General features: G+C 42.3%; 1 protein-coding gene across 3 annotated transcripts in view; it reads left to right on the top strand.

The window, feature by feature from the left end:
• The window catches only part of spidr (scaffold protein involved in DNA repair), a 42,281-nt gene that overhangs the window by 11,820 nt on the left and 12,462 nt on the right, over window positions 1-17,999 (top strand). For all 3 annotated transcript variants that reach the window (XR_007967148.1, XM_052088420.1, XM_052088421.1), the window contains exons 9-11: window positions 6,735-6,918; window positions 7,027-7,256; window positions 16,874-17,029. Coding sequence is in view for 2 of the 3 variants with exons in the window: in XM_052088420.1 (XP_051944380.1) it covers window positions 6,735-6,918; window positions 7,027-7,256; window positions 16,874-17,029 (570 nt within the window). In the remaining variant the exon portion in view is untranslated. The remainder of the gene's footprint in view (window positions 1-6,734; window positions 6,919-7,026; window positions 7,257-16,873; window positions 17,030-17,999) is intronic.

Genomic DNA, 17,999 nt, shown 5'->3' with positions numbered 1-17,999 from the left:
GCTTGTGTTTGCATTTCAACTTGATGAAATGCTACTTAAAAGTATAGTTTTCAAATAGCAGTCCCTGGGCGAAACCACTCATTGGTAGCATTTGAAGATACACTGCTAGAAAGGACAAAAACAATCACTCAAAACGTAACAACGTTAGCCTGAAGCTGAACCTTTGCACTACCCGACACACACTGCACTCAAGTGTGTGTCTCTACAAATAGAGCTGATAATGTGCAAGTGCCATCATAATACTTTAACTTATATTAAAGAGTTTTATTCTTAAATTTGATACTAGTTTTTTTGTCCAACATTGAACTCATCATTATCTAGTGATATCTAGTGAGGCTAAGCAGTTTGGAAAAATGGATGGATGGATGGGATTTGTGTTTAAAATATTGTGATAATGCGCCATTCCTGTCCAACTCTAATGGTCCTATTTACTAAATAAGTGGTCTCAAATTAGTTTGATATGTCTCTAAAAGAAATTCTTTAAAAATCTTAGATTTGGCTTCTCTATAAACTGGCACACAACATGTCTTCTATTTGTGTGTGTGTGTGTAATCTAATTATTATTATTTTTTTTTTTAATCATTGCATTATCCGAAGCATGACCTTTAGCATAGTATTGCCAGTCACACATTTGACGTCCGAGTACACACGTAATTTATGAAATTGGTCACAGTGTCAGTTGAAGAAAGTACACTCTGAGCTAAAATAAGAGGAAGAACATGCAACAACGAGAGAGAAAAGTGCGTGTTCAGTAAAACCACTTTCCTGCATTTCCGTCTTTTTGATATTTTTTTCGTGCGGGACAAATTCATTTCTGGGCAGCAGTTCCAAAAAAAAAAAAAAAGACACTTGGAGGCAATTGCACAACAAAAGAGTTCACTCCCAGCAACATGCCGGACAAAAGGGGAACAGGAAGTGTTGAGCAGGGACTGTTGTTCGACCATGGGCCATTTCAATCTATGCACAAATTCAAGATGTGACACGATTTGAAATAATTATTGAGATGCATTAAGTAATAATTAGCTTTCCATCCATCCCTACCTTATCCGACCCACATATCCTCGGGAGGGTCGCAGGTGGGTCGTAGGTGTGCTGATGCCTATCCCAGCTGATTTCGATCAGCGGGCGGGGTACACCCTGAACTGGTTGCCAACCAACCGCAGGGCACACATGGACGAACGACCATTTGCGCTCTCAGTCATACCTAGGGACAATTTAGAGCGTTCAATCAACATTTAAGATTTGTGGTATGTGTGTACAGGTATTAATGTTGACATCTGTGTTTTCACAGTCCAGTGTTGACACTTGTTAGTTATTGATGTGCAATTTGGGAGTCAGCGCATGCGGTGCACTTCACGTGTTAGTGTAGGATATGTGTTGCTTGATACGTACATGCAAATTAAAATGCTAAAATTGGATACAGGCATTTAATCAGAATTGAACACATTGACCTTCAGTGCAAATTCAGGCTTAGATACAACAGCTGTGACTCTTCAGCACAAAGGCCTGATTTTTCCCTTTTTTTTTGCCCCGTTTGTCTCCATATCAGCACCAAAGGCCCAGATGCGCCTCGCATTCACTCACATGGAGTCCAGATAGGCGGGGGCCGTGGTATGTTTGAGGCTTGTTTTGGAGTGGGAGCGAGGCAGTGGTCGACTCCAGCTGTTGGGAGTTGGGAGTGCACTTTGGAATATATAGGCTGGAGGAAGCGCTGGGGCCTCCTCAATGTGCTGACGTCACGGACAGCTCCAGGGAATGCTTCACATTCCTCTTCCTGGCAGTCGTTAGGTCATTTCCAGCAAGTTGGGGGGTGGGGGGGGGACACTCGATTATTTTCTGGAGCGTTTAGGGAGCGCAAATGTGAGAGGGAGCCAAAAGAAAGTGATTTGAAACACATGGTGGCTTCAGCACTTTTCATTTTTGTAAATCATGTTAGAATCCTGGTCCGTTCACGCGCTCCAAAGACGTTTTTTTTCCACATGAACCGTAAATTCTCCAAAGCGTATTTAGACATAGAATAATGCTTTGTACAGAATGAGGATACCAGGGTTGTTGTCAGTGGAAAAAAACCCTCACAATGAAGGCATCTGAATGTCTTGTAAAATTGCTCTTTTCAAGCTTGCTGCATTTATCACCCCATCAATCCTGTTGTGCGTAGTATGTCTCCGCCCATACCTACCCTGCCTCTGAGTAGGCTGCGGTTGGAACGGAAATACCTGCGAGGATTATTCACCTACACGCTGTGACGCCAGCAGACACCATTCCTTACCTGTCAGCTGCCCACTCACCTCTTCCCAAAGAGGAATCAACTTCCTCTTCCTGTTCCGCTTACAATACTGTACGTTCCGTACTGTAGTGCACGTGCGCGCTGATGACTGATCTTTGGCCAACATGATAAATGGTGTCATGCTTAATCACACCCCTTATACAATGACTGCACCGTTTTAGGGGGTTTTGGATAGGCAGCGGAAGTCCATGTTTGCTAAATATCTTCTGCTGAGCACTGATGTAGTTTTTATAATACACCTTTGGTGCAAAAATACTTTTGATGAATGTTTGGCTGTTACTTGTTTGTCAATATAGCGAGTGAACATGATTGCTCGATTGTGGCCAAAATAATTTTAATTCACGGATAACATAACAAATTTGGATGAGGCTGAAAGAACAGAAATATAAAAAACAGTAAAAATTTATGGGTTGCTCTTAATGGTCACCTTTAATGAATTAAAAAAAGATCAGAGTCTGAGATATCGCTTCTTTTAACCTGTAGAAGCCCTCCTTGATGGGGAAAATGCATACTAGAAAATATCCCCTTTGTCTACATGATTTCATAATATATAATTACCGGTATTTTTATTTATTTTTTAAAACATTTTAATATGAATGTGTGCGTGGATGGTTGTTCGTCTCTGTGTGCCCTGCGATTGGCTGGCAACCGATTCAGAGTGTCCCCCGGCGTACTGCCCGAAGTCAGCTGAGATAGGCTCCCGCGACCCTAGTGAGGATCAGGCCGTTCGGAAAATGAATAAATGAATATATATATATATATATATATATATATATATATATATATAATATATTAGAGCTCTCAAACGATTAAAATATTTAATCTAATTAAAAATGCAACTGTCATAATTAACTCAAATCAACAAAAAAATTAATCGTGATTGCTCACACATTTTTTATCATTTCTGAATTTCCTTTTACATTTTTTGTCCTATTTTTTCCCCATTTTAACTCTCTCATCAACATGGAATCATGAATCAGTTTTCTATGTGCCAAATGCAAATATTTACTGAAATAACAATTTCGATTTTCAATTTTGTTGTTGTTCATTATGTGCCGCTGTATTGGAAACTGCCGGCCGTACAAACAAGCACACGCACTTCCCCCGTGCTGCAGGGGCAAACCATTCTGAAAGGGGAAGGGGGGGTTCACCCCCCTAACACAGTCAGGCTATGTTGATTGGAGACATTGTATTGGTCCTTCTTGCGCGGAAGTCTCTCTACGGTTTTGTGTAGACCTCATTTCGAATGACTACACTTGGTTCGACGACAACACTGGATACATTTTACTTTCGCTAGGTCGCTACCACTGTAGCGCACTGTCACTGTCAGACGAACACAGAGAAGCTCCACCCGCTCTATTTACATGGACACAGAACACTGTCACCTTCCACACAAAATAGTTCCAAACAAGTAACAATCGCGTCAGTGGCATACGTCGTATACCTGTATGATACAGAGAGAGAGAGAGAGAAGAACAGATAACTTTGGTCTTGTCAGTGGAGCAATATGGCAACTTTTTAAACGTAAACTTTCCATTCATAAACTCTTTAAGTATCCGTTTTCGGTGTCTCGCGCTGCCGTAGCTGGCAAAACAGACATGGGCGTGGACTTCTGCAGCGCGCTTGTTGATTTGTTTCTGGTGTATTCTCGACGTGTGCCGCGTTAATATCGCGAGAAAAATTTTAATCCCGTTAAAATTCATTTAAATTAATGCCAATAAAAACGCACTAAACTGACAGCTCTAATATATATATATATATATATATATATATTATATTATATTATATAATATGATTTACCGTAATTGTTCCTCACAGCTGTTTCCCCCAAAGGGTTAATCGTTCGGATGAAATTAAACAGCTTTCACATTTTAAGCTTTCTAATCGGACAACAATGCAAAGTCATTCATGTGTGGTTATGAGTCAAAACATGAGGCTTTGTGGTGAGGCAGGACAATATGATCTTTGAAGAGATAAGAAAATAAGTGCTTTCTCTTTGGGGGTGGGGGTGGCATCATTTGTCAAAATTTGTCAAAACATGTACATAAAAACAATCCTTCATCAAGTCACTTTTCAAATGTGCAACAATTTAACATCAAATGAGCTATCCAACTGCATGGCTGGTGCAAATCTGTTGTGAAATAGCGCATCCCCCTGCAGCTCTCCCACGCTCCTTTCCCATGTCGAGTGGTACAGGTGAAGCAAGGAAAAAAAATGTTTGCGGCTCAAAATCACATTCCTCCGATCATAAATTTAAAACACGAATGAACAAAGATACATAAATTCATGCTTTTGCACCGTCTGAGAGGCCCCATGGTTTTGGAAATGGTCTGCAAGATTGACTCCCATGATTGGCTTCCATCAGTCTAATTTCTCGTCATACGGAAAACATTAAGGTCTCCTCTTTAGCAGGAATTCAGCTTGTTAGTCACTTTAAAACATTTTTAAAAATAGTCACTAACTAAGCAACACTGAATGTGGTTTTCTAAACTACCTGTCTGTTTGCAGTCCTGTTGTTTCAATCAGGACATCTGCAGAGTTGTACTTCGAACTCTTCAATCGTCCCCAAAAAATTAATAAGTAAACTTCCTGACAAATTTGAATTTAGCCGTAAAATTGAGTATCCACGTAGCCTTAATATAAATAATTGGAACACAAATATATCATCAAAGGTCAATACATATGTTTTTTGTTAAAGTAATTGTGAATAATCCTCATTATATTTCACACACTAAAAGAAAATTGAAATGTAGGAAATCAAAATCAAAATAAATACATTGTTAACCTTGTCCCGCTCCTCCCATCACATCTCTTTCCCTCCCCCGAAGTGTTACCTGTTTGGGCACAAATCAACAACCATGTGACTTGAACGACTTTTATCATTCCTTTTCGGACAATCGCGCAAAGTCATTTGTGAGTCAAAGCATCATGCTTGGTGGCCTGCCAAACGCTGTATTGCTCTCTTTTAATTGTAGCACGAATTAACTCTGGCCTATGCCCAAGTGTATACCGTGGATGATACAGTATGCTGTGCAAGAAAAGATCCTTTAAATGGTGCATACAGAACATGCCTAAAGTGTTGAATGTCATTTGTTGTACTTTGCGGCATGCATTGCCAGGGTGAATTTGGAATCAATCAAGGACAATAGCACTGTATCGAAGATTACATTTGGGGAAGAAAAAAAATAATAAACACAAATCACAATTCCGGTTCTGATTTGAGAATAATATTTTCCAGTGGTGCACATCTAAACAAACCTCTTTGTATGTGCACGTCGTCTTGCTGTTTCATTCGCACCCACGTCAGAGACATGCTGCAACACGCATGCCAGATCCAGTCACAGAGTCCACTTGGCGCTGACTCAGCAATAATCCACCATTCTATTCTTCATGTCACATGTGGAAAGACTTAGTCGTAAATCAGTACTACTATAAACAATGTGCTGTGTAATTATCAGGGCTGTTTTTCAAGTTCCTTTAATACTCGGGAGAGGTGCTGCTCACTCACTCTTTCAGGTTTAGATGCACACGGCCAACCCCGAAAAGTTTGGCTTGTATTTGTTTTTAGAAATCATTTTCGAACGTCCACTATGGCACATACACACAAATTGAATGCAAAAGTAAAGGCAAAGAAAAGCGTACAGATTCATTCTCGTGTCATCGGCTAACAGTCAGCCTGCCCACTTGCGACAGGCGTGGATGTTTTTTTCTGATGATGTCACATCCGCAGGGCTTTTGAATGTAGCTGTGCCCGATTGCATTTACAGTTGTAGTTGGTGACAGCCACACCTAGTAGAGCGTAGCCAACATGTAACATCTAGTTTGTGCATTTCTATCAACGAATTTGACCTCAATGTTTTTGGATTTTTCCTGGAGTGGCATAGTATTCCATTACAGTGTGAGATCAGCATTAGGAGAAGGTGTCAGGTAGAAGGTGTCATTTTAGCCCAATGCTGTCCCGAAACAGTGCCTGACCATAGGATACTGACTTTCTTGAACATTCATCCATCCATTTTCCGATCCGCTTTATCCTCACAAGGGTCGCGGGCGGTGCTTGGAGCCTATCCCAGCTGTCTTCAGGCCCGAAAATAATAAGTTGCACAATTGTCAGAACCAAATCTTGCTTCATCCTTTTTACTAACACCGAACAAGTCGACACCAACAAAGAAGATTTATCGCACGTTTTAAGGGTCTGAGTTGTGCGGCTCATCCCACAAATACATGTTCCTCACCAATGGAGCATTGTTCCAAAAGAAAATAAACAGGCTTTGCGCCGTATAAAGCGTATGGGTGAGAAGCATACATCTGTTGTGCATTCTAACTTTCCTTGTAGAGCTCATATATCACAGTATGACATGAAACTCCAACGTTCCAACAGTCTTATTCCCTCTTGTTGATTTTTATACATATATATTTTGACTGGTAAACCTCACTCATTTCTTTGCAGGCAACGTCTCTCTGTGGAAAGCTCAGGCTATGATATTATTCTAAACACACACTTCAGCCAGAAAGTCAACTCTGCGCCACCCAGAGGCCAGTTTGAGGCCAAACGGCTCGTACCGTACCCTCTATGTCAGACGTTTGGAACGCTGGAGGTTTGCGGTGTCGCAGAGGAAATGGATAACGAACAGGTACATGTAACAATGAATGATGTCGGTCCCTCTTCAGGCTTTTGGTGAATTTCTAAGCCAATTGTGCTGAAGATGTCAATACATTCCAACTTCTCTGTTTTTTTTCAGGCAGCTGCCTGTGATGGTTCCAGCAAGAGGAGCTCAGCTGTCCTGGCAACGCAATGCCATTCTCTCTTGGAAGGGATAGCGGGCCTGGGCCAGACTGGTTCTGTGGCCCAGCATGTGGTGGTGGTCCAGAGGGTCTACTCCATCCCCGCGCCTTCTGCATCCATCGCTAGCATCAGACTGCGCTCCAAGACCTCCTCCGCTGCCCCTCCTCTTGAACAAGGCAAACGCAGGTACTGTCTCACCACCCCACCCCCACACACACACATATCCAGGCCTTTAGTTTTTTCACCAGAAAAATCTGGAACACATTTCATATTTTATGTGTTTTGGGATGCTTTCGGGACCACAGTGTGGAGGACTCCTTGGTGGCACAATGTGTCTCAGTGGTCAGGCTATTGTTCGCCTCCCAGAAGGCCAAACAAAGCGTGCACACTGTAGCCATATGCCGTTGCTTGACAAAAGGACACAAACATTGTCTTATTGAATCCAGCCACACTGCGACTGACACGTGCCAAATTCTCCATCAAAAAAATAAATAAATGGAGCCATAGTGATCTTTTGGAATCTCATGCACCAGCATGCCAGGGTTGAACTGCTGCCCACTTGCTGGCTGGAACAGGTTTGTAACCGTTACCTTAATTTGGCAAAAACAACATATAGTGTGTGTGTGAAAGGGTGCCACGCTAATGACAGCTGTGGCCGCCTCCAAACGTTGATTGATACACTCCAACACCACAAAACCAAAATAGGTATACACAATGATAATCAACCACATTTGATCCCACTGTGCCTATTCCAGGTGTTTGTGATACTGTACCATTGTTCAACCATGCTCGGTCAACTCAGACTGAAGTGAATAGAATTGAATAGGATGCGTAAGGTCCGCCATGCACTGAGCAACGGGGCTGTAATTAGTTTTCATTTGTGGCCGACCATCTGCAACTAATTTTGCTACGATTCGAAGTTTGAATCGCAGATTTAAGGGACAATCACAAATGCAGGGTCGTGTAATGTATCCAGGTAACACGGCGAGATCCGGCTGCCGTAAAGGGTTGGGCCAGGGGTCGGCAACCCAAAATGTTGAAAGAGCCATATTGGACCAAAATAAACAAAAACAAATATATCTGGAGCCGCAAAAAATACAAAGCCTTATAATGAAGGCAACACATGCTGTATGTATCGATGAGTGATATTAGCCTAATATCAACATGACTAAGTTTGCTACAAATACATGAGCATTCATGATTAAAATTTTTTTTCCCCCTGCACTTCATCCTGTAGTGGAGGGATGCCCAAACAGTTTTGATGGAAGATCTACTTTTCGAACAACCAACATCCCGCGATCGACCCATTACCGCACACGTGCACATACGCACGCACTTACACACGCATGCCGTAAAGAGCAACAACCAGAACGGCCGCTAAGATGAACGAGGCGCGGGAAGCACGTTCGCAGCGTGCTATCGTAGCTCACGTGCACCGTTTAAAAATGCTTCTCTTTGCCGCCCAGATTCCCATTCTTAGCTGGTACCCTCTGTGAATTGTTCGTGAAAGGCAGCTGTTTTTTTACAACAGCCCCTGTCTGACATCCCTAATAGAAATGTGTGTCGCAGGCTACAAATATTCATTGACGAAATGTTGACATTTAATATTTATTCGACACATTTTTACAGCATCGGAAAACGTTAATAATGTTTGTGTCATGTTTGTCTTCTGACAGAAACTATATATATATATATATAGATAGATATATATATAGATATATATATCTATCTATATATATATATAGATTTTTCCCCCTCCCGTCTTTTTCCATTTTCCAAAAACGTTGTAAAAGCTCTAGGGAGCCACGGGGGGGGGGGGTTGGGGGGGGCGCTAAAGAGCCGCATGCGGCTCAAGAGCCGCGTGTTGCCAACCCCCCGGGTTGGGCGAGATATGACCGAAAAATATATCATAGTACAGTATAAGTATTCCATATTGGTTGATGTCAATACATATTGATATTTAAAAATATTAATTGAATAAATCAACGCAATTATGAAAAAGTAAAAAAAAATTGCTGCACATAAAGATGAAATAAATGTCTTTTTAAACATTGTCTTCATATTTTAATTGTCTTATTCTGACTAGAGTGCGATGCCAAGGGTCTGACATGGCGAACACTGGCGCTAGTGTGTCAAAGACAGAGAACTACACTTTTACACCACGTCTCCATCTGGAGGGGTTTAAATCGGGTTTGTGTGCAAGAGTTTTACTGGTCGACTGGTCATTTATTTGAACCAAATTATGCCTTTGTCTTTGTCTGTTCTGCGTGAGTATGCTGCATCTTCTATGTGTCTGGAGGCGACTGCACATGACAATGCCGTAGCTGGGGTTTGCTTGCGAACATTTTATCAAAGGCATTTTCTATTGATGTCGATCACGTGTCTTATCGCGATACATCTTGATATTGAATTATGGTCCAATCCGACTTTAGAATAAAATGTCACACAGATTAAAATCAGAAATATAATACTTGTGAAACAGTTGGTCATGCCTGCAGCACGTTCTGCCATGTGTTTTTTTTTTCCTGACATGATTTGTGTTGCCACTTCTTCTGTCTTCAGCCCAAAGTAAAAAGTCGCACCACACAAATCGCTGGGAAAATCTGTGGTAGCATAAAACGCTGTTGAATTTCAAATATTAGAAAAAGCTGCATCCAAACCTAACCATATTGCCCGCAATAGATAGGACCACACGCTGTGTACGTGCATGGAGCTAATTTTGCTGTTGTAGTGACTACATCCGTTGCAAAGTGACACACAGCCTTGCTTGTTTGAACCACCCACCACTGTTTCCCAGAACTTTAAAGGTACCTCTCTCATTGTATTCACCCATTTTTCTGGCAGTTGAAGCGCTCCAGTTTCCTCCCGCTGTTGTGAATGGAGCAGAGAGTTTACTGGCTATTACAGTACTCCATGTCTCCTCTGTGACAATCACACCATGTTGTTTGTGGTTCAATGCAAAATACAAAACTGGACGGCGCTGGGGCACTGCACATATTTCATTGGAGGCGCTAGCAGTATTTCCTTCCTTTTTGTCGATTCCATGTGTTGCCAATAAGTTTGGCATGTTTTTTTGTTCTCCAAATAATTATATATGGGTGGCCCGGCCCGGTGGTTCAGTGGTTAGCGTGTCAACCTCACAGTGCAGAGGTCGTTGGTTTGATCCCGGCTCCGGCGTTCCTGTGTGGAGCTTGCATGTTCTACCTGGACCTGCATGGGTTTTCTCTGGGTACTCTGGTTTTCTCCCACATTCCAAAAACATGCATGGCAGGCTGATTGAACACTCTAAATTATCCCTAGGTGTGAAAGTGTCCGCGGATGATTGTCTGTGTGCGATCGACTGGCAACCAGTTCAGAGTGTTCCCCGCCTACTGCCCGAAGACTGCTGGCATAGGCCCCAGCACCCCCTGTGACCCTTGTTAGGACAAAGAGGTTCAGAAAATGGATGGATGGATATTTATACATGAAAATATGTATTTTCGCCCAAAAAATTGTTTTTGTTTTTCTTTTCTTTTTTAAGAAGACATGCTTAATTAACACTTTATTGAGTTTTTTTTCATTGTTTTATATGTATGGGCGAGAAGAGTTTTTCTTACAAACATTTAATGGAATTATGGCTTTACTTCTGTGCTAACAAAATCGATATGGGAATATATGATTCCGGACCTCTTTATAATCCACGTTTCTGAGGCATCAAAATTGGTAATGCACATTCATTCATAAAGTTTACCAAGGTGTCCCTGAAAACTGCTCTTTGCTGTGCAGTGCATCTACATTTCGACGAGTCATGCCACTGGTGGTAAACCGGGAGCGCTGCTAACAGTAGGAGAAGAAGGCATTTTTGCATCCAACATAATAAAATTGTAATTTAGGAATACAGATGACTCAAAAATATATGTAATCTAAAATATTGGGATATGTATCGCCTTGAATCCTAAGTATCAGGTCACACATATATTGCGATTATATCGTGTTGCGACCCCTGTATCATGATACAATGCGTATCTTGAGATTGTTGGAATTACCCAGCAATAGTGTTAGCAGTAGTTAACAGTAAGTTCTAACTTCTGTACAACTCACAAGTTATGGCCATAATAAACCAAGGACCTCTGTACAAATATGAATTATAAGGCCTTTGTTATTTAACACTCACAATAGTCTGGCCAATGGTGGGCAGTGGGTCTGAGTGGCCAATTAAAGTTTCATAGTTGAAACACAAAGTAAAACCGGTCCAAAGTCCTGTGCAGGCTGTTTAAAACCTCTTGTGACATTGAAATGAGACACAGCAGTGGTGTTGTAGTTAATAAATTAGTGGATGAGCTTATTGAAATCAAGCGATTCACTGCGACTTGTGACCTTTACTTTCGTGGCCCTATACTCGTGTGTTTTTTTGTTTTTTTTTGTCCTGTGCTGAGTAATAAAATAAGGGCTTTGGGCTTGGTCGGAACAGGGCCGGCCAGGCGTGTGTAGCGGCCACTGCCACGCGATGACGGCTGGTCAGCTGACACGCTTCGAGCCTGTTTTAAGGTTGTAATCCGACCCACACGCCTGCCATGCTTCTTCCTCTGTGGCTGGTAAACAACCCCCCCTCCCCGTTCCCCTTCCCTCCTCTTGGCCGGAAACACGCTCTCCCTTCTTTTTCACGCCTCTCTACTTAACCACATTCAACAGGTTGAGTTACTAGTTACGGGATGGAGGTGGGGCTTACTGATAATGTCTTCAGGATATTTCTCAGCCTACTCATTGTTACATATTTGCCAACGTACTATATATTGACCTGCACTTCTTCCCTTTCTTTCCTAATTAAGTCAGTTTCTTGCTGAAAAAGCAGCCACTTTGGCTCTAAACAGAATAGACAGGCGTGTGGGGTGTAATGGAGTAAATGTTGCATGTTACATATTCAGAATTTTTTTAAAAACTGCTGTATTCCGTTACGGTTACAGAAAACAACATATAACCAGACTGCAGGTACATTTATTTAAAACGGGGAATATTCCGCAGGATTACATTTTCCACCCGGACAGAGTGACATTGTTGTTTCAGTACTCAGCACAAACAATGGATAAATTGTCTAAATTGTCTCGTCGTGTAGCTTAATGGGACGCCGTGACTCCAACCACTCGGTGTGTTGTGGCTTTTTTTGACCGACGATCTACTTTTTGATCAGCCAACCTCCCGTGATCGACCCGTTGCCGCGCACGCAGGTACACACGCATGCCATGAAGAGCAACAGCCAGACGCTGAGGCATGCGATGCACGTAGGCAGCCTGTTATCGATCGTAGCTCACGCGTACCGTTTTAAAATGCGTCTCTCGGCCCTCCAGATTCCCATTTTTTGCCCATCCCCTCGGTGAATTGTACAAAACAAAATCTGAATGAGAATAATGCAAACGATAAAAGATATAGCACAACAACTCTGGTCACAAGCTGCAACTGCAGACTGCTGTGCGCTAACAACTTCCTGTGACGCAGGTCATACGCCACCGTAGGTTAAAGATGACCTGCTTTATTTAGTTTTCTTTTAAAAATACTTTTTGTGAAAGTGTGACTGATAGAATGATTAGGCTGCAGTGTGAAATCACTGAAAAAAATATATGACTAACATGCACAGAGACACAAATGTTTGGTTTTTTTCCCTCTTCACCCCTCGGATCCACTTGGGACCAGTCCTTGATCTCCTGGTCGATTGCGATCGATGTAATGGGCACTCCTGGTCTAGACTCTATTCAAGCAGTTGTGGCTAAACAGAACTAACCATGCTCATGCCTGTGAACAGCTGCAATAGCTATCACCATTTCATGCTGCAGTCCAAATGTCAATACATCTTTATGAAAGTGGATGAGGTTCTTATATTCGCTGATTGTTTTTTTTTGTTTAAAACTTAAAAGAAAATCGTTTCAAATATGTCTGTTTGGTTGTGTTTGTTTGTTTTGTTCTATTTCTTTTTTTGTTGTTGTGGAAGACGCAGATTTTCACGAGTCGCAGTTCGGCCTTGCCTTGATTGCCACTATTAGCTGGGGTCGACTATATATCAAACTGTACATGAATGAGTACCAAAAAAGCAGCGTAAAAAGGTAATAATGTATTCAATATTTGCGGCTCTACTAAGCTGTAGAATTGATGCAGATGTGAATGGGCACAGCAGCGAGAATAGTTAGTCTTATTGAGCATGTCACCAAATAATGATGCGCATCAATAGATAGTGTGCAAATAATTTCATGGTTCATTGTCTTTCCCTGAGTAGTTTTCCAGGATGCTGGTGAAGGGGGAGTGGGGGGTGTTTAACCAGCATCCTGGTGGTCCCGCTCTGGGTGACGACAAGGACACTTTGTGCCTCTCATGTCAGCTCCCTAGCCTCAATGACTCACTTCTGCGCTCACCATGTTTTGATACTTTTGTTGTTAACACACCCAGGAGAGGCACGATGAGGGCGATATTTATGCCTGGAGAAGATGTCAAGTTCCTGTAAATTTGGAGTAGAATAAACAAGAAGATTAACTGTTTGCAGGAAGTGAGAAGAGTCTTTATTTTCTGCGGCCGTGAAGGAACACAATGTGCTGCGCGGATCCTGTTTCAGCCATGTTTATCAGCCTCCTTGCACCGATTGGTGGACAGCTCGCAGAAAGGATTCCCGCCTGCACTCCCCCCCCCCCCCCCCCACACACACACACACACGAGTGAGGCCTCTGCTATATTCTTAATGCGTGGGTCAGTGACTTAGCACGTTGCCAAGTGAAGTGCATGTGCTTTCTTAGACTGTGTGCGTGTCTGTGTGTGTGCGTGTGTGCGTGCGTGTGCGTGTGTGCGTGTGTGTGTGTGTGTGTGTGTGTGTGTGTGTTTCAGTGTGCGCAAACAGACTAAGTGGATCGTAGTTCCTGGAAGCAAAGTTGTTCTGCTACGAATTCTGTGCTTGCGCACAATAACAAATTCCTCAAAACAGCCTGTGACTGAAAGAGTGAGGGGTCTCGCGATGAGGAAGTGGGGTGGGGAGGCTGGGGCAGGGGGGTGAACGGCCAGAGGGAGGAGGGTTCTTGTGTGTGTCAAGCTGGTACAACCACCCTATTTGTTATCTGTCAAGTGCTAGATCAGATATTTCACTTTTCTTTATGGGGGAGGGGTGGGGACTCAAGTTGAGACAAGTTGCTGCAAGAGCAAAATCTGAATATTTGTTTTGACCACATTTGGCTCCAACAGCAAGCGGCATATACTGTTGATATTTCTTTGGGAGGATTATTTAGAGAAAATAAAAAAGAACAGGTTTCAACTTCTGTTTCTAATATAATCTTGCATTAACAATGACATTAATTCCTCTGAGCCCTGTTAATTTTTTGGTCGTTCAAGGCGTACAATTGAAAGCGCAACCGCAAAAGTGCCACAAATGTAGAGGTCAAATTCTCATCAATTGTGACGCCAACTACTGCTGAGCAGGTCTTACTAAATGCCTGATTTTGGGCGGGCCTTTACTATGACTGGCTGGCATCGACACCCTCCATAAGGACCCGCTAGCTGAAAATGCGGCTGGTATCGGCCCCATACCGATACCTGGTATCTGTACTGGCCCATCCCTAGTTTGAATGAACCCCGCTACTGAATAAGTACGTGGTTCAAGTACAGAATGTTTTCTTGATTTTCAGAAATAGGCCGATCACAAAGGATTTACTCGGCTGTTTAATTTTAATGCTTGGCCAGCCACTGCAGTCCTAACTATTTGTGTACAAGCACTTAGTCAATTTTCTGGAAGATGTTTCCTCGAAGCATTAGCTCAGCAATTGTTTTACGAGGAACAAAATGTTCCTTTTCTTTTGACCACAACAAAACATTCGCTCATCACTACTTGAATCATTTATCAGCATCTGACGGGTAAAATGTGAGCATTTTGATGTTTTGGAATGACCAGAAATGATCCTGACGCTTGAGACTTTGTGGTATGAACCGTGTTCTGTTGGTGACACATTTCTGAAAATGAGTCCCAGACTGGGTGTGTTCTGTTCACTCTGCGATGAGCGACCAGTCAATCCATATGTGGTTCCTTTTTGTTTTGGTTTTGTTTTTTCGAAGATGAATTTGCATGTTAGATGAATGCAAACAATTGGGAACAACCTCGTTTGGGACACTGGCGTCCAGCATGACGAGCCCATGCTGAGAATCTTGTTTTGACATCTATTTCGAGATGAACAAACACAGGACCGACCTCAAGTTGATCAACGTGCACGCTTATAGTCCCAGTCAGGTGGTTGAAAACCATCTCTAAACTTTCCCAGTGCCTGGAATTTTTTTTATTTTTTTTCCCGCAAGCATGCACATACATGACTGGCGCTCTGATGGCCCTCCCTCCCTTTTTTCCCTGCGCTCTTCTCCCGCCTACTCCCATTCCCTCACTTGTCTCAGCGGGGGATTTAACCTCCACTGTTTACTCCTGCGAGCTGGTGCGGCGAGCATGTGTCTGGACTTGACTGCCAGAGATAGATACCGATGGCCTGTCGCGGTTCCATCCCGTGATTTGCGCCGCACTTGTGTGTTTTTAGGGCAAAGGTCCTTTCTGTCAGCAGCAGCCTGTCAAACCAGCCAGCGCCATCACAAACACTCGAGACACCTCTTGCTTTGCAGTGTTGCTGCTAACTAGAATATATATATATATATATATATATATATATATATATATATATATATATATATATATATATATATAATTTTTTGTGGCTTGTGATTCTCAGAATGGAACCTGGTTTAGCACTCTGCGAGGAATCGCTACATAATAAGGGTGCTCTTAGGACGTCTGCACATGCTCAAACTTTTAAGTTGACATTGGAAAGTATGAGCCTTTCAGTGGAATGTTGATAAAAAGCCTCGAAGGCAGAGAGCAATATTTTTAACATTTGTATTACATGAACTCCGACACCCAGAGGAAAAACTTGTAATTGTGCCACGATTGTCAGCATTTTATGAACTTGCGACATAATTCTTGTATTTCACGAAAAGTGCACGTTTGTATGCATTTTTTTCCCCTCATCTGACATGAGGTGTAATATGATCACTTGATTCACATATTTTTTCGTACGTGACTGTATTCTGTTTTGTTACTTTAATGAAACTTTCTTCGTGTGATATAGTGACTTTACGTACATTACAACTGTGTTCACAGCATAATTTTCTTCTCAGTGCGGTGAACAATACAACTTTATTCACTTTTTTCAAATTATCATTTTGTGTGAGTGCTAATGTTTTTTTTTAATAATCATGATATAAAAGCTGGAAGATGATGCGAATAAAGTCATAGTGTTACTATACAGTGGATCCTTGCTTTCGCGGTTCAGCGCCTGCAGTCGTATATTAGCAGATTTTATTTTGCTTTCTGTTCCTCCCATTTTCTCCCCGATTTAATGTCGATTACTGTTTTTTTAATAGTTTTTGATGTTTAATCTCATTCTTATCCCCACTGTACTACTTTTTTTATTTGTCTGATATTACAGACTTGGTTCAGATATCTGATTTTTTTTTTCTCTTTCGCGTATTTTGACTTTTGGTGTAATAAAACTTCGATGTCATAATTTACTTGCATATTATTACAATATATTTCTTCTAATATGAAGACTTTATTCACATAATGACTTGAGAAGAAAACAACTTGTTTCACTTGTGTTGATTCTTTTCCTTATTTGGATGTTTTGGGATAATGACGTGAGCATTTCTCATGCAATACTACAATTTAATTCTCTGTATTTTATAAATCATTCTTACACCTTTGTATTGACTTATTTAACGGTATGACTGATCACGGCAAGTGTGATGCTTGTTGTTTCCAGACTTTGTGTGCTGGTCCAGGACAGCTTTGGGATGTTCAGCGTGGTGCAGCTGCACCTGCTGTACCGGGATGACCTGCGCCGGTATTGCCGGGCGTGGCTCGGTAGGACCTGCGTGCTCCGAGGCATCAAGGTAGTGCAGCGTGTCACCCGAGAAAGGTGAGATCCGTTGTGGATTAGTGGTGAAAAGCAACTTAAAAGCCACACGCCCGGGGTTTTAATAGGGCATCTTGTCTTATCTCAGTTGGCGATCTCTCTGGGAAAAGATAAAATGATTTCGATAGGCGAGGCTCGTAAAGCAGGCAAGCGATGGCATGTCGCTTCTTGAAGCTCAATTAGTCACACACATACACGACTTGACCAAATGATGTGAAATGCTAAGCATCCCCTTCGCTGTCAGTCCGTAGCTCTCATGAAATTTGTGAGGTTGCCCTACCAGTCGTGCTCTTGTGTTTACATGAAAGCTGATACTGAGGCTGCACACTCACGAGTCCGCTGTGAGCCACCATGGTCAGAGTCCCAGATTAGCAACAGTTAGAAGAACTGACACGAGAACATTTCATGGCGTCGGCGAGGGGGTGATATGTTTACATCCTCGCGGATAATGTTCCTCGAGGTCAGTGACAGATGAGTCCCTTCTGTGCACTTACACATGGCTCATGCTGTTGGCTTCAGCCGAAGAACATGTGGCAGTGGCTGGGCTTTGGCCAAATGTGGCTTTCGATTTTCTTCAAGGAATTGTTTTGATTCGGTTCTTTGCAATCAGCATTTTGTAACATGGTCACCATGAGTGGAAAGAAAAATCGAGGGAATCCTCCAAGGTCCAACATCATTTCAAATTCAAAACAGTTCATTTTTTCTAAAGCCAAGCAGCACTGTGACCTAGTGCTTAGCGTGTCTGCCTCATATTTGGGATTTCGGTTCCCGCCTTCCTGTGTGAAGATTGCAAGTTCTTGACGTGCTTTGCTCGGGCGTCCGCCCACATTCCCAAAGCATGCGTGTTGGGCTCACTGAAAACTCTCAATTGCTTGCGTCATTCTGTTGTGATCAGCCACCAATGATGGATGGATGAAAATGGATGAATGGCTATTCAAAAGTCGAACAGTCGCCATTTCATAACCATCCACGT

Source organism: Hippocampus zosterae, chromosome 15 (genome assembly GCF_025434085.1).
Source record: "Hippocampus zosterae strain Florida chromosome 15, ASM2543408v3, whole genome shotgun sequence".
Classification (NCBI taxonomy): Eukaryota; Metazoa; Chordata; class Actinopteri; order Syngnathiformes; family Syngnathidae; genus Hippocampus; species Hippocampus zosterae.
Note: the sequence above shows the minus strand (reverse complement) of the source record. Positions and strands in the feature narration are given on the sequence as shown.